The sequence below is a fragment of the Penicillium bovifimosum genome, assembly GCF_028826915.1.
Source record: "Penicillium bovifimosum strain IBT 22155 chromosome Unknown utg000005l_segment0_segment0, whole genome shotgun sequence".
In the NCBI taxonomy this organism is placed as follows: Eukaryota; Fungi; Ascomycota; class Eurotiomycetes; order Eurotiales; family Aspergillaceae; genus Penicillium; species Penicillium bovifimosum.
The window spans coordinates 1,410,339-1,429,118 of NW_026622714.1; the positions used below are offsets into that span (position 1 = coordinate 1,410,339).

General features: G+C 51.8%; 5 protein-coding genes across 5 annotated transcripts; 3 read left to right on the top strand and 2 right to left on the bottom strand.

The window, feature by feature from the left end:
* Positions 1-922: 922 nt before the first annotated feature.
* On the top strand, positions 923-2,856 carry N7515_005716 (NADP(+)-dependent, decarboxylating phosphogluconate dehydrogenase; the record flags this gene model as incomplete). Its single annotated transcript, XM_056666460.1, has 4 exons — positions 923-939; positions 1,283-1,419; positions 1,478-1,929; positions 1,987-2,856. The coding sequence occupies 4 exons, from the start codon at positions 923-925 to the stop codon at positions 2,854-2,856; spliced, it is 1,476 nt and encodes a 491-aa protein (XP_056520056.1).
* An 858-nt stretch (positions 2,857-3,714) lies between these two features.
* Positions 3,715-6,803, bottom strand: N7515_005717 (uncharacterized protein; the record flags this gene model as incomplete). Its single annotated transcript, XM_056666461.1, has 3 exons — positions 3,715-6,297; positions 6,398-6,496; positions 6,567-6,803. The coding sequence occupies 3 exons, from the start codon at positions 6,801-6,803 to the stop codon at positions 3,715-3,717; spliced, it is 2,919 nt and encodes a 972-aa protein (XP_056520057.1).
* A 1,328-nt stretch (positions 6,804-8,131) lies between these two features.
* Positions 8,132-9,538, bottom strand: N7515_005718 (Lipase secreted; the record flags this gene model as incomplete). Its single annotated transcript, XM_056666462.1, has 1 exon — positions 8,132-9,538. One exon carries the CDS (start codon positions 9,536-9,538, stop codon positions 8,132-8,134), a length of 1,407 nt encoding a protein of 468 aa, XP_056520058.1.
* Positions 9,539-12,033: 2,495 nt separating this feature from the next.
* Positions 12,034-12,510, top strand: N7515_005719 (uncharacterized protein; the record flags this gene model as incomplete). The annotated part of the gene is made up of 1 exon (XM_056666463.1): positions 12,034-12,510. The coding sequence occupies one exon, from the start codon at positions 12,034-12,036 to the stop codon at positions 12,508-12,510; it is 477 nt and encodes a 158-aa protein (XP_056520059.1).
* A 1,230-nt stretch (positions 12,511-13,740) lies between these two features.
* On the top strand, positions 13,741-18,525 carry N7515_005720 (BTB domain and ankyrin repeat protein; the record flags this gene model as incomplete). The annotated part of the gene is made up of 1 exon (XM_056666464.1): positions 13,741-18,525. The coding sequence occupies one exon, from the start codon at positions 13,741-13,743 to the stop codon at positions 18,523-18,525; it is 4,785 nt and encodes a 1,594-aa protein (XP_056520060.1).
* Between the last annotated feature and the right edge of the window lie 255 nt (positions 18,526-18,780).

The following is an 18,780-nucleotide window of genomic DNA, read 5'->3' on the forward strand; positions in this document are numbered from 1 at the left end:
ATTGCAGAAAGCGAGATGATCACTGTAAAATGCCTGAAGGATTAGAGAGATGCGTCTCCACGAACTAAGCTTGAAGAAAGATTGATGAGCGATGGGGTGTCGTATGGTGTAGGACTTTTTCTGCCGTCTTCGAATGCGCTGACTCTGGCCGCGGCAACCACATAGTCACCTGACTTCCGGGGCCAAGCTTTTCTGACTCAGCAGACTGGATGACGTAAACAATTTTGAGGTCATGCTGACTCATGGCGGCTTTTGGATGAGACCCCCCACCCTAGTCCCCAAGTGGCTTAGCTCCAATGGATCCGGCTATGAGCACATCGGCAAGTGATGTTTCTCCGTGCTCTACCAGAACAGTTCACCGATACGTGGAAAGCGTGGGAGAGCTTTTGATTAGGACCGTTTCGATTTATCCGGGCAGTTGATCTTCTATAACTTCCATTGCTTTCTGTCTAATCATTTACGAGTCAATACTCGGATCGTATCAGTAGAGAGCATACTGGTGGTACTATGATCTAACTATCTTGTACGTTGTAGAATTGTTCAGGTTACCCCTCCATGCCCCGCTATACTGCGCATGCATGTCAAAGCTGCAAGAAACACAAACAATCAATTTAAATGAAGATAAAGGTCGATCAGAGGGAATTAAAGGCGGGTAATGATTTCCAACACCCGAATAGAGCCTGAGTGGGTTGACTTCGGACGACTCTGCTCCTGTACCAAATACTTAGCCGTACACCGGAGACAACACTAAGTCACAGGTACATGGTACCCCCGCCGGTCTGTCCCACCAGATGACGGAAGACTTGCTCCGTCAGCCGGTTGGGCTACTTCTTCTTCCCCTCCTCTTCTTCTTCATCTTCCTTTCTTCTCCAGACTTATCTCTACTTCGCTTCTATACCCCCTAATCTCACATCTAATCGTCATGGCTGACCAAGCTGTGTAAGTTCAATCTTCCACCCCTCCCCATCACCTCACCCAATTCCATCATCCCCAGTGAATGCAGCTACCTGCACCTTGCGGTGGATAGAGCGTATTGATTCAATGCTGCTCAGGCATCATGTCGCAGCTCTATTTGGATGTTTACATCCTCATAAATGCTCGCGCAAGATGATACCATGGAGGTAGCGCGTGAGCCCGATCCATTCGGAAGCTCACGGATTCTACTCTCTTTTTGTCTACCACTATAATTTCTGCCATAATATTGACTAGAGACATTGATCGCTGACTATAGTGCCCGTCTCGCCGGCATCAATGTCGGCGCTCCGGTGCACATCGCTCCTAGTGCTGATTTCGGCCTCATCGGTCTGGCCGTTATGGGCCAGAACCTGATCCTCAACGTCGCTGATCACGGCTTCACTGTTTGCGCTTACAACCGTACAACCGCCAAGGTTGACCGTTTCTTGGAGAACGAGGCCAAGGGTAGGTTTTTGCCGGGATTGAAAGTCATGGAACCCAAAGTACTCATCATATCGAATAGGCAAGTCCATCGTTGGTGCCCACTCCATCCAGGAGTTCTGCGCCAAGCTCAAGCGCCCCCGCCGTATCATGCTCCTCGTCATGGCCGGCAAGCCCGTCGATGACTTCATCGAGTCTCTCCTGCCTTTCCTTGAGAAGGGTGATATCATTATTGACGGTGGCAACTCCCACTACCCCGACAGCAACCGCCGCACTCAGTACCTCAATACCAAGGGTATCAGCTTCGTCGGCAGCGGTGTCTCCGGTGGTGAGGAGGGTGCCCGTTACGGTCCCTCCCTCATGCCCGGTGGTAACGAGGACGCCTGGCCCCACATTAAGGACATTTTCCAGAGCATTGCCGCTAAGAGCGACGGCGAGGCCTGCTGCGACTGGGTCGGTGACGAGGGTGCCGGTCACTACGTCAAGATGGTCCACAATGGTATTGAGTACGGTGACATGCAGCTGATTTGCGAGGTAAGCCTATCTTTGAAACTGCGATGTATACCTCGGGCCACCACTAACATGACCTAGGCCTACGACATGCTGAAGCGCGGTCTCGGTCTCTCCTCCAAGGAGATTGGTGATGTTTTCAACAAGTGGAACACTGGTGTTCTCGACTCCTTCCTGATTGAGATCACCCGTGATATTCTCTACTACAACGATACCGATGGCACTGCCCTTGTTGAGAAGATCCTCGACAAGGCTGGCCAGAAGGGTACCGGTAAGTGGACCGCCATCAACGCCCTGGATCTCGGCATGCCCGTTACCCTGATTGGCGAGGCCGTCTTCTCTCGTTGCCTCAGTGCCCTTAAGGATGAGCGTGGCCGCGCCAGCTCCATCCTGAGCGGCCCCACCCCCAAGTTCGATGGCGATAAGCAGGCCTTCATCGACGACCTTGAGCAGGCCCTTTACGCTTCCAAGATTATCTCCTACGCCCAGGGCTTCATGCTCATCCAGAACGCCGCCAAGGAGTACAAGTGGAAACTCAACAAGCCCTCCATTGCCCTTATGTGGCGCGGAGGCTGCATCATCCGCTCCGTCTTCCTCAAGGACATCACCAACGCTTACCGCAACAACCCCGACCTTGAGAACCTGCTCTTCGACGAGTTCTTCAAGAATGCCATTAACAACGCCCAAGCCGGCTGGCGTAACGTCGTCAGCAAGACCGCTTTGTGGGGTATCCCCGCTCCGGCCTTCGCCACCGCTCTCAGCTTCTACGACGGCTACCGCTCGCAGAACCTGCCCGCCAACCTCCTCCAGGCCCAGCGTGACTACTTCGGTGCCCACACTTTCCGCATCAAGCCCGAGAACGCCAGCGAGACCTTCCCCGAGGGCAAGGATATCCACGTCAACTGGACCGGCCGTGGTGGTGATGTGTCTGCCTCTACCTACATCGCATAAGCAAGTTGCAGTGTGGTAGAAGGGTAAAAAAAAGCTTGGATGTTCGATGTATTTAGATGTCTCCATGGAAGGCCCATGATCCGTAACGAAATCAAATGTTCTTCTTCTTTATTTCGCTTTCTACCTCATCTAGAGATGATGATCCATAATGCCTCCCGTATAAGCCAAAAAAATGAATTTTCACAGAATAACACAAAAGTACTAAGCAAACCTAGGACCACCGGGATGGAAACTAGCCTGGATATCTTGCAGATTAAGATCATCTCTTATGGTTAGATCCACAATGTTAACGCTGCATTCCTAGTCAATACTTGGGGATCAATATTATCTGCCTACATCTAACTACATGATAGGTAACTAGTCTTAACACAAGTACCTAGGGCAGAGCAATGAAGAATATCTAAAAAAATGACTTCAATTTTTAAATTATTTCTGCCAATGCCAAGCTCACCAACATCGCCAAATAGATCGAGAATCATATAGTCGTCAAAAGGGTGTCAAGTCATATCGATCATGCAAGGGGGATATGCCCACAGCAAAGCAAAATCCCAGAAATCGAAGGAAAGAATGAGGAAGGACGCCAAGAAACAGAAACACGAAAAGTCCAATCTCTCTATGCACATTGCAGTGATCAATCTGTGGAGGTCCCGGTCTATGAAAGCAGCGCGCAGGAAAAGGCACTATTTAGTGCAGAATAGAATTCAAGGAGAAAAACGACATGATAGAGGCATATGAGAGAAACGGAGAGAGGGGAATATGGAGATTAGAATAGAACAAAAGCGAAGAAAAGAGAAGCCATCATTGACAAGGTAGATACCTCGTAGATAGTGCCAACTCAAATATGGGGGACTCAATACCTCACGACCAGATGTGGAAGCCCGGCCCTGCACCGCGTCTCCCACTACCACGCCGCGAGCCGGAGGCCGAGTCGACTCCGTGATTCCCGTGTCGACCTTCTTCCAGGCTGCGCCGAGAGGCGCCAAAGTCGCTCATGGCGAAAAGTAGCGGCTCGTCATCTTCGTGTGCCTGGGCCGACAACGTTCGAGTCATGCCTGGTCGCTGACCAGAGCCGCGACGAACCTCCAGCATGGAATTTCCGCTGTTGCTTCCGCTGGCATTGCCGTCGCGCTCCTGATCGCGCTCTGCGAGTTGTGCGGCTATGTTGCCGCCCCGAGCGAGGCTGCTGGAGGCGGAGCTGAGAGAGTGCCCGCCCGAGTAACCACGGCCGCGGAAGCTGGCGAATCGCGGTTGGTAGACGTGGGGGTTTGAGGATGCTGAGTCCCCGGTCTGTCTTGACATTGGACCGCGGGAGGAGGCGACGTCTCTATATTGACCGGTTGTAGAGCCGGATGGGTCGCCTGGATCCTCGGTTGGAGATGCTTGGTTTTTCTGGGAGTGCTGCTGTTGGGCTGTGCCTAGAGTGGCATTGGAAGGTTCATCGGCCCCGACACTAAGGCTCCGCAGGCCGAATGGGAAGATCTCATCGTCGTCACTGGTCACGGCGGCAGGACGACGGACGGCTACTGAGCTCGAACGACGATAATTAGGGTCAAATATTCGTGGTGAGGTCGGAATGTCGATTGCGCCTGCAGTAGATGAGGGCCCACGTATGTGTTCGCCGGGCTGTTCTTCTAGTGGCGAATCATGCTGTATGCGAGGAATTCTTGTGCGAGGATCGGTTTCAATCTCATCAGCGACACTATTGGAGCTCAAGCGAGAGCGGATGGCTGGGGTATGAGGAGTGTGGGGCGTATGGGGGGATAAGGGCTTCCCTGGAGGCGAGGCCGTAGAGACAGAGGTTCCCCCAACCATCGGCGGAACTGCCGACAGCTGCTTACTGGAAGAGATGGAAGAGCGATGCAGGTGCATAGATTGTGACATTGACTCCGATAAAGCGGCGTTCGAGTCTCGCATGCCGCGGAAGCGAGCAAGAGCCACTGCAGTAGGATTCATTTGCCGGGAACTAGGTTGAACAGACGCAGAGGTAGACGCCATTAGATCCTTCTTTGCGTCGAGCATCTTCAAAAAATCGGAGATGTTCTCGTCATCGGCGTGGATTGACTCCGCACTAGTACCCGTAGCTTCGGCCAGCAGACCGGAGCCAGGTTGTGCGTTTGATGACGTCGCACTCGCTCGGCCGCTGGAGGCATCGTCTTCTAGCCGGGTTCCACCTGTAGAAAGGCGGCCACGTCGGTGGCTGAAGGAGCTGCTATATCTAGAAATGGGAGCTGGTTTGGGGGATGCGGAATTGGACGATGATAAGGCTTGTTCTGATGGGATACTCATCGGTCTGCGCGCTGAGGCAGCAGAAGGAGGAGGTGGCATGACACGCGAATCCGCGGATGTGCCTGTAGACATGCGTGTAGACATCGTGCGGGGAGATACCCCATATGGAGAGTCTGCTAGAGCAGGAGAGGCAGAAAGAGGAGGAGCCTTGAAAGGCTGGAACGAAATGGAGGGGCGGCGTGGGAAGGAGGCTCCTTCACCAGCAATTTGAGCAGCACGTCCTGCGGGGATAACTTTTGCAGGAGGGAGAAGCTTTTTGGGCGACTCAGTCGAAGAAGGAGAGGTTGCGCCGGAATCTCTAAGTGCACGGAGTGCTGATATAGGGCTTGCACCTGTCGATGGGCCAACCTGATGATAAGTCGAGAGACTTCCATACGCTCGTGAGTGATCTGGACTCTCAACAGCCCTTCTCTCGACGGGTACTGATCCGACCTCGGGGTTTGGCCGACTGATATCCTCGGAAGGTAATGATGGGCGGAATATCTCGTCGTCAGCGCCCATGAAGCGGGAACTCAGTAGCGCTTCCGAATCATCGACACGGAAATCGCAGTTCAGCCGATATGTGACCTTCACTGAGAAGGGACCCGCGGGGGACTCCGTTACTCCAAAGCTGTAAGTATCCACCACTTTCTCGTCTCCCTCACTCAACGGGACGGTCAAATAATCCAACGATGGGTCGTCACGGCGCGCACTCCCATCCATCACTCGATATTTGATTTGGAGATCTGGACTCTGCCACAGCTTCTTATTGCGCTTGGCAAATTTCCACGCGGGTAAAAACTTCGAGTAGGTGAATAAGGACCGGAAAAGCACAATGCTTTTCTTGTACACCGTTGGCAAGATGGAGCCCAAATCAGCCGGAGGCCTGCTCGACGGTTCTCCCAACTCGATTCTCCACCGCTCCAAAACAATCTCATCATTCTCCAGCTTGTATGGCTTTGCGCGGGCGCTCTGGAGCACCGCAAGCGACTCCCGTACATCCCATCGCTTTCCAGTTTCGTCAAGCACCACCAGACTTTGGTTATTTGTGAGACCCTTCGTGTCGAGATATGTTTCGATAACGAGGGGCGGTGGTCGATTATCCGTTGCATCGCACGTTCTCCAAGGTCGCAAGGGTTCACGAAGGACATCGGTATCATCTAATTCGACGTTGAACTAAATGCGAAACGGAAACAAATTAGCGTCAGCGGTGCTCGGATGTTTGTTTGCGTATCCCAAAGGAACACCCCCAACCATATCACGACAGGAAACATACCCAACGGTTAACTCGGGTAGACTCGGAGCCCTTGTTGTAAGAAGGAGGCAGGGCAACTCGGGAATGGAGGATAATTAAAGCGGCTTTGGTGTGGTAGTTCTATTCGATCAGACGTTGATGCGTTAGCAGACCATCCAGTCATCCGAGGGGCGATCCGGGGCGATCATACTGATATTATTTGGTTCAACCGAGTCATGGCCTCCTTTGCCTGCGCCGCATTCCTCGCCGGCTCAGCTGGCTGAGGCCCTGGTTCTATCCCCAACCCCCTCGCAGAATTAGACCCCATGTCGACAGTTGGGGAGCTTGGGGCTGACTCTTGTTCTCTGTAGTCATCTCGAGCTGTCGTTCTGGCGGAAGAGTGTGGTGCCGGAGACGGGTTCGCCTGTGGGCGGGGATGTTGATGCATGATGGGCGTCTGATTACAAGTGTGTGATTAACAGCCGTTGGCTGACTGACAATCGAGGGAAAAGGCAAGGAGGCGTTTTACCTGGTGGACCAACGCTGCAGAGTGCTGGGAGGCGCTTGGGGTTTGATTGTTATCACCGCCGGAAACTGTTATCAGGAACGCAATCGGGCAGCGATGATTCCAGGACTGATTGCCATGCTCACAGACAAAAGAAATGGTCTGTTACTCTTAAGGATTTTCCTGGCTTTGAGATGCTAAAAGATTCATGATAAGACAATGGATGCCCATGTGGTCTGGGGAAGTCCGGCCTGGGACCTTCGGAGCAAGTCTAGAGCTTCTCCGCACGGGAAAATGCAGGTTGTTTTGGAAGGAGTCACCACATTTGCCAGGTGAAATTAGGACAAAAACAGTGAGGACGAAAGGGAAGATAATAATGATAGAAGGAGGGGAAATAAGCTGGATATTGCGGAGAAAGAAGACAGGGAATATTGGTGACGGTGAGGCTACCAGCTCCCGGGAGAGAGTTAGTCACCCGCCCTGAGCCAACTGACCAACTGAGCCCACTACGCCCACTGAGCGGCGTAGCGATGATCGACAATCAATGGAATGAGGGTTATCAATGACGTTGGATCAGATAACGCGTGTAACTTATGGTAGAATGAAGTACATAGAAGAATGATTCATACAAGATGACTCGTTTTCCAAGTATCAGCTGAATTCGACATCATATTCTCTCTCCCTTGATCACGTCTTCCCCCCAAATCGTGATCAGCTGCAACCTTCTTATCGCTCAGACCCAAAGCCTCTAAGTGGGTACGGCGATCTTTGCGACCGTACAGAGTACCTACAATGAACGAAATATCATGAAGCTATGTAGCAGCCTAGCAGGGAGGAGATAAGAAAGAAAAAATATATCAGATACTGATAGTAGCTCTGTATAACTACCTAGTTAGATCTGTAAAGATATAGGCAGCAAACCCCATACCCATGTTTGCATCATCCGTGTACAGTGTGGCGTTCTAGGCTGACTTGGACACCCGAGACCTGTCGAGTCATCGGATATGCGTCACGTGACAAAACTATCTTCAATGCAGGTTGTTAATAGGAAGGGAAGATTGAAGAATCAGGAAGTTGGAGAAAGAGAATGGTGAGGAAGAGTCCTGAATTATATATGGCGATAATGGCGAATGAATAAATATTAAAGAGGTGAAACGAAGAGTCAGAAGGTGGCAGGAGACGTAGACCAGGAACATGTCCAACACGTTACACGCCCAGCTCAGACCATCAACACTCGTCATAAATAGTGGTTATATATGGCAGTCTTCCCCTTAGAGGGTCTTCTTCCACACTCCAACAGGATCCTTCTTGAGGTTGGCATCCTGGTCACCCAGGTGGATGAGTCCATCAATGAGCTTCACGAGAATAGGCTCCAGTTCTACGCCGAGTGCAAGCGGGTTGAGGATGCTGCCCAGCTCAGTGTTCTGGGTGCAGCGTTTCTTTGTTGTGCCAGCAAATGCATTCTTAACGAAGTTGATGGCATCGGGAATGGCGACGATCTCAGTCGTCGCATGGCCACCGCTCGCATAAGTGGTGAACTTGACGTTCGCATCCCAGCTACACCAGGACTTGACCATAGACTTGGCATCACCGTAAGGAATAATCTCATCCTTGGTGGCATGGTACACAAAGGTTGGTGCTTTCGGGGTCTCGTCCTGGTTGACACCCATAGTATTCAGCTTCATCACCTTCTGGATGGTCGGTTCATAGATGAAGCGATCACCCAGAGTTTGGTACTTCGTATCAAAGATGTTCTTCTCGAAGAATGCCGCCAAAGCCGTGACAGCGCACTCGGAACCACCAACATCCAGGACCTTCTGACCCTCGGGTGTAATGATACTCTCGATGACAGGCTTAAGTTCGGCGCCGTAGGCGCTGGGTTTCGTGATACCAGCAATGGCCGCGGGAACAAATCCAGAGAAGACACTGTCGTTGATGAGGTTCAATGTGCCCGTGAGGTTTGAGGGGGTTCCACCCTGTACCCAGCCCTTGATGTTCAGCTCGGAAGCGTACTTGGGCTGCAAAGAGGCTGCCCAGCCTGTGGCGATGGCCCCACCAGAATATCCAACGCCGACAACCATGGGGTTGTCCGTCAGACCCAAGGTCTTGAAGCTCTTCACGGCACGGATGTTATCCAAGACACCCATGCCGGCAAGGCGACCAGGACCAAAGGCCGCTTCGGGGCCTTCGTAGTCGGGAGAGGCAACGACATAGCCAAGTGCGAGATAGATTTGAATAATCAAGAACTCGACTGAAGCGATCAGGCTGTCCTGGGGCGCACCCAGCTGGTAGGCGAAGCTAGGCTGACATTTTGTCGCAGAGCTGTCATACGCGGTGGCGAAAGAGATGAAGCGGTCAAGCTTGGCTTTCTTGGGCTTGAATACTGTGGTCACCGTTGCTATGGCTGAGCCATCAATTGCTGTCGTGCGATAGAGCAACTGGTGGGCTTCTACGCCGTTCGGGATCAGGCCGAAGATTGCGGCATTGATGCTGCGCTGGGCAAGAATGGTTCCCGGTGCCGCGGACTCGAAGCCCGCGGCGGGCTTGTAGAAAGGATCGTCATCGGGAGTCTGAACTGTGCGAATAGCTTGAGACGCAGGCAGAGCCGAGGCAATTGACGTGAAAGCCAGGAAGCTAACCAGGGCAACGCGCACCATGCGCGCAACGGACGAGGCCATTTCCTTGCTCTTGAGAAGGGGGGTGGTCAAGACTGCAATGCTGCACACGGAAAAGCACATAGGGCTGGGGCCATCGGAGAATTATATCTCTCGCGCTGTGAATGTGATTGAGACGCATTGCCGAGGCTGGTATATACGATGGCGATCATCGCCTAGAGGGCCCTCATATGGAGGAGAACCACTCGGGTCACCACATGGACACCCACCTGCCCTGCAGATCTCCCTGTCGACAAGGCGTTGGTTCTATCCTTCGCCCATCGAAGCACCGACCCAGAAAGAAGTAGATCGTCGATGTCTACAAATTGAATTTATCAGTTAGGTCGGTCCCATTGAGTTTCACTTTCACCCGTTCTTCTTTGCAAGCTTGCTCAACATTTCAGTGGGTAACTATTGGGTCCAACAGAATTTTCTAATCATGAAAGATCGGCGATAGCCCCGCACTGAGTTCCTTCCTTGTCCCGTTCAGGGTACTCAACAAGCGCCCTCTGCAATCCTCCGACTCTCCGAGGCAAAGTGTTGCAACAAAGGAATTCGGGAGGAAGCCCCGTCAGCCCGTCTGTGCTGGATAGTGGATACGCCCTGGATACGCCACAGGTCCGGGTACGGAGATGCAGAACTGCATCCTGTATGCCACGGCTGGCTGTGCACGGGACAATCCGATTCGACATCCTCTAATGCAGCGCTTCCCCGCACTTATGAAGCCTCTTGCATAGATCCTGTCGTCATCTTTGTTTTGGCGCTTCACATGTAAGGGCTTGATTTGGGTGCAGTCTCCGATCTCCGTGCCGATGGAGTCTCTTTGGAGGCGCGTGACACTTTCGTATTTGGTGAGAGCGTGGCCTGCACAGGAGTGAGATCCGTAAATGGTTCTTAGACCGATTGGGTAGCGCCAGAGGTGATGCAGATGTGGGAAGGTTATGGGCCTATGCTCCACCTGGGCAGAGTATACGGAGCTTAAACGTTATCTTTACTCCGGTGGTACCTGGATGCCTGAGGTTATGGCGGATCCTCCCGGGGTTAACGAACTAACAAGCTACATCTAGACGACCACTCATGGTTATTGTGCAATACATATCTAAATGTGACTGGATCAGAGACTAGCCATCTCGGATCAACTTCTGAGACACACCTCGAACCACTTTTTAGGCATGTTTATAAATCTCCGATGCGCCAAGATTCGAGGCCTCATTCAAAAGTGCCAAACACCTCATCGGACCACAGTCGAGACCTCGAGAGCGGAGAATCTAGCTCTATATGGGTCATATACAGTATTTCCGGGCGTTGGGTGCATAACGAATACAATCGGCTATTCGAAGAGCCGTTGCACACATGCAAGAGAAGGTTGGATGCCTAGGCTACGAGATAATGCTTTGTTGCAAAGATCGAATGTCACCTTACTCTTACGATCTTGGCAATGAGGAGGAGAGTACCTTGGGACTACATCTGAGACATGGTGAACTCCGAAGTCAAGTCTTACAATCCCCTCTAGACAGAATCCCTTCTCCCCACTAGCATTGGAACGAGCACACATTAAGCCATTGATGGCGCCTTCCAACGGATGTCGCATATTTTAGGGTTATCAGGGGATTTTGCTCTCAGATCAATGACTCCCGCGGACAGTACAATTTGGATTGTCAGTGCTTCCATGTAGATGGAGTCATACTCAAGTGAGGGCTCCTCGTGGACCGGTCCCGCCCGCAAGCAGACCAATGACTTCCGTAAGCCTAGGTATATTGCAGCCCTAAGGTGATTCATCATGACCTCCGAGGGTGTCGTTGTACCTACATCTCCTCGCAGACGACAGCCGGTAAGGCTGGGGGGCGCATCCCGGGACATCTCAATCCATACGCAGTTGCCTAAGTATTGACTGCCTGTGTGTAGGTGGACCTTAAGTTTTGATTATGAATTATAGAAGTCATTGATTTTTCATCCAATGGGGCTGTGGCGCAACGGTAGCGCGTGCGACTCCAGTTCGCAAGGTTATCCGTTCAAATCGGGTCAGCCTCATTTCTTTTTGTTTTTTGGTATTGTCGTGACTCACGTGACTCACAATCAACAATATTCTTCAGAGTCAATTTGGGTTTTTTTTTAAACAGAAGTTATGTGTTTTCGGATTGGGCAATTATGCTGAAATATTTTGGTATAACATTTATGCCCCTTATGGGATTGATGGGCATGAGGTTGTTGAGGATTCCTACCCAGGCAGTAGACAACCTAACCGACTATACCTAGGTTTGAAGGTAGCCTACCTGCACTCAGCCTAGGTATGACTGGGCCCTGGGCTCAGCACCAGTGGTATAGATGAGAGCTCTTTGAGCAGGGAGACTATTGTTTTATAATGGTCTTTGGTGTTCTCTTTCCCTTTGTTCTCACGCAATAGGTATCAAAGAAATGCCAAATCACATTGGAATGGATGTGCCTTTATATATACCGGTCAACCATATCCATCTGTTACTAACGGCACCCCGCAAACCTACGCAGCATTGTCGGACAAAATGATAGTCCCCGAAGACATATGTATCCCACCAACTAGTGATATGCCTCACCAGGCGAGTCCATTCCTCCTAGGGAAACACCATACTCCGGATCCCTGCGATGATGGGAGAGGCTACTGCTGGGTGAGTGTGATTCTTCTCCCAGACATGAGAAATGGCACACACAGTGATGAAGATATAATGAGCTTTGTAATTCGGAAGTGCAATGCTGGCCAAACCGCCATGACCCGTCAACCACTACATGGGTCGGGAGACCACTGTATCTCTCTGCCGGTCAAGTGGGATACACCTCGACAAACCATGCGCGCTGTTCGGGACCAGGCTGCGACTATTGCAACATGGTGGCTGGAACAAATTCGCGAAGAGAGGATAGTCATCGATCAGAAGATGATTTTTGAGAACCGGAATAGGACAGCGTTCAAAGTCATCTCGAATGCATTGCCTGCCGAGTGGGGCAAACCGGAGTATTCAGGTTAAATGTTGGAGTATTCTGTGCATTGTACACAACCTGCAAGATTGATATAGTGTACTCTCGAGTCTCCAGACCCGTTGAAGGATTTGTATATCCTCTGCTTCCATGTATGTTTCCATGACGGGGTGGAGTATCGCACACAGTATGATATGGGCCTATAGACAGGGGCACCTATTGTTAATTTTGTCTATATTAGCTCTCAGAGGTAGACTAGTAGTCTGTAGAAGAGCATGAATGATGACATCAAAATAGTAGACTGTATGATCTTAAAGGATGTCGGTCATCAACCTGTCGTTTCCCCACGGGCCCTTGCCCTGGAATGATCCTCGCCGCTTATCCGGGGTCATGGAGGGACGTACGGGTTATCATTGGTCAAGCTCATGTACAGTAGCGGATAGTGGCTTTGTAGTAGTCAAAAGTTGTAAATGGAGCTCAAGGTAAAGGTTGCACAGGCTGGTTAATCAAGCCCATCCATTCAATGCCAGACACGAGGCAATTAGAAGCCGGATGGTTTGTTCCGGCTGTGCGCTCATCTCTCTACTTGAAGGTCTCCCCAAATTAGACCAGTTGACTATTCCTCAGTTCAGCACCAACGTAACCTTCACATTGAAAACGTTAGTTAGTTAGTATACCATGTAACTAACTATACACGTAGTCCGCAAATGCCTGGACGATTCTCAGAAGTAAAATAATAAGTTCGAGATGACCCGGGACCAAGGACCGTTTATGCATCGTCGTAGAAGTAGAGATGACATTTTGATCCGATGGACGTTATCCGCCACCGGGTCAATTGCAAACCGCGGATGAGAGCAAACCGGCCAGCTTCCTAACTCGAAACCTTGGAAGTGAGACTCAGAACTTCTCACTCCATCCAAGTCTCTCTACTTTGAACCTCCTCCTCCCCCAACATCCTAGACCCTCACACCCCACTTGTCCCATTTTCTTCTCAACGCACCTGCCTGTTAAACGACGGTTCAACGCAGCTTATCAGCCCGCGCTTTCGCCACACGCGCAAAATCCGAGCCCACAATTGATCTCGCGTTACCAACATTCATAAGTTTTCATATTGACCAGAGCGCGTCGCCAGACTTAGCGTCAGTCCTTCTTCTTCCACTACCACACCTGGCACCAGGATTCTCTTATCACGAGTCTCTCGTCGCCGTCCACCCTGCTGGTGACAGCGACGCCGAGCTTTAGTCCGATAAGAAATCCGGCGCGTCGACCACTCCGGGCACATGAGTAACAGGCTGTGGACGTATTTTATACAAGATGACTTGGAACAGTTCAAGCGGTTCCTGGCGAACGCGACGTTTGTGGGCCCGCGGGCTGCAGGAAGTACCGGAGGGTTATCCAGTACTGCGACGATTTTGTCATCGAAAACCGGGAGCCCCGGGACCATGATCGTCTCATCCCCGAATACGCCGAGAAGCAAGAAGAACCCCGGATCATCACCTGCAACGCCCGTACCTGACCGATCGGCTCCGCGCAAGGTCTCGACTCTGACACGCGCCGATGTCAATGCCCGGGATAGTCATGGCCGTACACTGCTTCACCATGTCGCTTCTTCGTCGAAACCCACCGCTCCTGAATTTGCGCGCGCCTTGTTGCAAATACCATTCATTGATATTTATGTGCAAGATCTGGAGAGTGGATGGACAGCTCTGCATCGGGCTCTTTATGCAGGCAATGCTACAATTGCCTTGGAGCTCATGGCGCGTGACACCCAAGATACGATGGAATTCAGCAAAGTCGGAAATCCCAGCCACCCCGGCGGTGGGCTGATCAAAACCAAGGATTTGGAGGGCTACAGTCCGTTTGACCTCTTCGGGTCGACCATTCGACTCGGCAACCTTCCGCGCTTTTCCGCACACCATCCGCCATTGATTGGCGCTTCTCGCGATAGTGATGCATGGCCCGATATCAGTTCAGATGGGGAAGAGGAAAATGTCGGGAATCCCCCGGGGCACACCGGGGGTACCATGGGTATCTTCGCTGATGAGGTTTTCACTCTTGGAAGCAACAAAAATCTGAATCTTGGTCTCGGGGATCAGGATGACAGGCAATTTCCCGAGCGAATCTCCCTGAAGCGCCCTGATCATCTTTTACGTCGGTTTTATTGCGAATACCGCCAGAGGTTGCACGATCGAGGGCTCGCAGAAACCATCCCAAGCAGCAAGTCATCCACATTCCCCGCGTTGATTTCAAACAAGCCAATGGTACTCATGGATATTGTCATGTCCAAACTGCACACCGCTATCATAACTTCTGATCCCGAGGCTAATCTGTTCATGTGTGGGTATGGACCTGGAGGACGCCTTGGGACAGGAGACGAGTCGACCCGGTTTACTTTTGCTTGCATTGAATCGGGTGGACTGGAGGGAAGGAGAGTTGTGTCGGCTGCCCTGGGCCAAGATCACAGCTTGGCGATCACCGAGCATGGTGAAATCTTCAGTTGGGGAAGCAACAAGTTCGGACAACTTGGATACAGCCTACCCAGATCCAGTAATAATAATGATGTCCCCATTCAGGTGACACCTCGCCAAATCTTCAACCCTTTCAAGAAGGAAACCATCCTAGGCGCAGCGGCATCATCGATCCATTCGGTGGTCTTTAGTACGTCCGGTCTTTACACGTTCGGCAAGAACGAGGGTCAACTTGGCCTGGTCGATTCTGATGCTCGCTCTCTTGACGTCCAAACGACACCACGACGCGTTGGCGCATCTCTCTTCAATTCCCCAATCAGCATGGTGTCCGCCATTGATCGTGCTACGTCTGTGCTCCTGCAAAACCACGAGGTCTGGGTCTTCGCGTCATATGGCTATTCGAAGCTTTCCCTCCCTCTGGAGGTAACCTCGAGTTTTATCAGGGATAGCTTCATGACCACCAGTTACGACACATCCTCCAATCGTGTCGTCAAAATCACATCCGGGGGCAACACAATCTGTGCATTATCCAGCTCTGGTGATGTGTTCACCGTTCAAGTCAACCAGTCTGCTAGTCCTTCGGCTTTATCATCCACAACTAATCCCGCAAAGATTAGAAACTCTTTGGCCGTTCCTGTTCGAGCCTGGACCGTCAAGAAACCCCACATGGCAGCGAGCGACGTTGATGTTGGACAAGATGGTTCAATCATCATCTGTACCAAATCTGGTTCTGCGTGGAGAAAAGAACGGCGGACAAAGAACAAAAAGGGAGCCTTGAAAGACTTCAAATTTGCTCGCATACCTGGCCTCTCGCGGGCAGTGGCAGTGCGCAGCAATGCCTTTGGCGCCTACGCCGTCGCTCAGCGTGACTGTGAAGTGACGAGACACATCTCGAGCGACCCCGGCCGCCTGTGGGCTGATCTATCACCGTTGGCTCCGTTTTCAGTTCCCAGCCCGGATCCCTCGGACTCAAATCTCAATATGGAAAATCCAATCCCATTCTCGATATTAACGTTAGGGAATGCCCGGAGAGTCATACAACCCTCCGGCGATATCGATAGCCATTGGCTTCCTCCATGGACAGAGGGAACTATTTGGGTGACTACCTCTCTGTCTGATTTCCGCCTTCCGGTCCACGAATTTATCCTGGCTGGTCGCAGCCTGGTCTTGAGTAAAGCTTTAGACGAATTTCATGCGTCATATCATTCTTCCGTTTCAGGTGCCTTCGACATCGAATACGGCAACGACGGACATCCTCAGATCACCCTCCAAGAGGTTGATCCCATGACCGTCCTATTTGTGGTATTATTCCTTTACACGGACATCCACTTGACATACATCTTGGATGGATATGGGAACCTCCGTGCGAAGGTCCGCGCTGAAGTCATGCGCGTTGCCCCGCAGCTCGGCCTGCCAACACTGGAGCGCGCAGCACGACTAAAGGTCACGCCTAAACCAAGTTTGACACTTGATCTGGCTCATGCTATTAATCGCCCGTCCTTCTATGACGACGGAGACTTGCTTTTGCAGCTCAAAGACGATACGATCAGGGTACACAGCCCGATTGTGTGCGCGAGATGCCCGTTCTTTGACACCCTTTACCATGGCAACGCAGGTGGAAGGTGGCTAGAACTACGCGAATCAAATCCAACCCAGAGGGTGCTTGTCAACCTAAAGCACATCGGTCGCTCGACATTTGATTTTGTCCGGCGTTACCTGTATGCTGACACGGATGAACATTTGTTTGACGAAGTCCGGACCAATGACCTGGATGACTTCATTGACTTGGTTTTGGACGTGATGTTCGTGGCCGATGAGCTGATGATCGACCGACTATGCCAAGTGTGCCAATCTGTGCTCGGTCGTTTTGTCACGACGCGCAACGTGTGCTACCTCCTCAATTCTGTTGCTCCTTGCCATGTCTCGTTGCTCAAGTCTGCCGCACTTGAATATATTTGTCTTAATCTCGAGGCGATGCTTGCGAATGGCTACCTGAACGACTTGGATCCTGTTTTGCTCGGGGAGTTGGACATGGTCTGCCGGGAGAAACAGCTATCTTTCTGCCCCGTCTCCCGTCGTGTCAATTCTGAGGATTGGTTCCTTCAAAGATACCCCGAGATTGTCAGTACAGTGGAAGCCGACAAACAACGAAGGGTCGATGACATGGTTTTGCCGTCTCGCATTCCCCTTGAGCCTTCTTCTGCGCGGAAGCCAAAGAGCATTGCTGGTAGAAGCGCAATGTTGAACGCGAGCCAGTCGACTGGTGATCTCATGTTTCAAATGGACGAGGAGGCTCCTATGTCGCCTAGTGGCTCGAAAGGCGAGGGTGCCACGCGCGGGCTTAGGTTCACCGAAGGCCTCACTGAAAGTGGATCATGTCCCGATACCCCAGAGTCAGCTTCATTGGGCTATCGTAGTTTCTTAGATAGTCAGATGTCTCCACCACAAGGCTCGCTCTTGGCGCAGTCCCCATCTGAGACCAGGGCAAACGCTCTCAGCCAGAAGTCCGCTTTGACGCCATCATCTGATCCTTCATCGGCACCATGGGCATCACCGAAGATATCGAGTTCCAAGAAGGATCTCAAAGACATAATGGGGGAAGCATCTCAGTCCAAGGTTTCAAACCTCACGCTGGGGATGGCAGATCGTCGCGACAGCAGCGGCAGTTTTGTACCAAAGATCTCACAGAAGGAGCGAAAGAGACTCCAGCAGCAACGAATGCAAGAGCAGCTGGCTGCTCAGAAGAAGGCGAAAGACGCACCGCAGAATCCCTGGCAGAAGCCAGCGAGCTCTTCTCCCGCATCGCGCCCTTCGACCGATCCTCTGCCAGGCCAGAGCCCCCAGACTTCTGTACCTGCTTCGTCGTCCCCGCGGTCTATGACTATGCGCCAGACTGTAGCCGGCGCTCCCCCACCAAAGTCGAAGCCTGTGGTAGCACCTGGGCAAACGCAGCACCACAGTGTATCGGGCAAGCCGCAATCGTCTCACCCGAAACCTCCTACCCCAGGACCTTCGACAGCAACCCCAAACCTTCATCCGACACCACCCCAGCCAGCAATCCAGTCAATCCGTCACATTCCACGCCCGGAACCTACGCAATCGTACTCTCCATCTTCGGGCTCTTACTCTCTGTCCACTATCTTGCTCCAGCAACAGACTGAAAAGGAAGCGATCCGCGAAGCAGCCTCGGCGAAGCATAAAATGCAAGAGATCCAGGCCGAGCAGGAGTTCCAGCAATGGTGGGAGCAGGAAAGCAAGCGCGTGCAAGGATTGATAGACCCCGAGCCAGCGGAAGCTCGCTCTGGAAAGAGCGCACGAGGCGGCAAGGCTGGCGCTGCGAATGGGCAGCGCAAGCGTCGAGGCAACAAGAGTGCCGGTGATGGCGCTGCTCCCCAAGAGCAGAAACGTGCTTCGACTTCCACTCTTAGTGGAACCCCGAAGGCAAACCAGAAGCGCCAGAAGGGCCAAAGTCAACCTGCGGCAGAGCCATCGAATGCTTCTAAGGGAAATAATGCTGGAGATGATGGGAATGCCAATGCTCGCCGCGGAGGTGGGACTTCGGGACGTAGCAGCAGAAGGGACAAGCCAGAGCGGTGATTTACTTCCCTCGTTTACTTTGCGAAGATTGTCTCTTTTAGATCTTGGGCTGGGTTCTTAATGATTTTTGAGCGCCATTCAATTTTCTAGAGGTCATGACTGCTTGACTTACAGCATAGGGAGGCAAAGCAACATAGAATAAACCAAAGAGGCTACCCTAACTAATATTCGATTGTCAATTCCACTTCATTCCAACCTTGAAGCAGTACTTCACAATACACAACTTAATGCGTAGATGTCACTCCACTTCGGAGA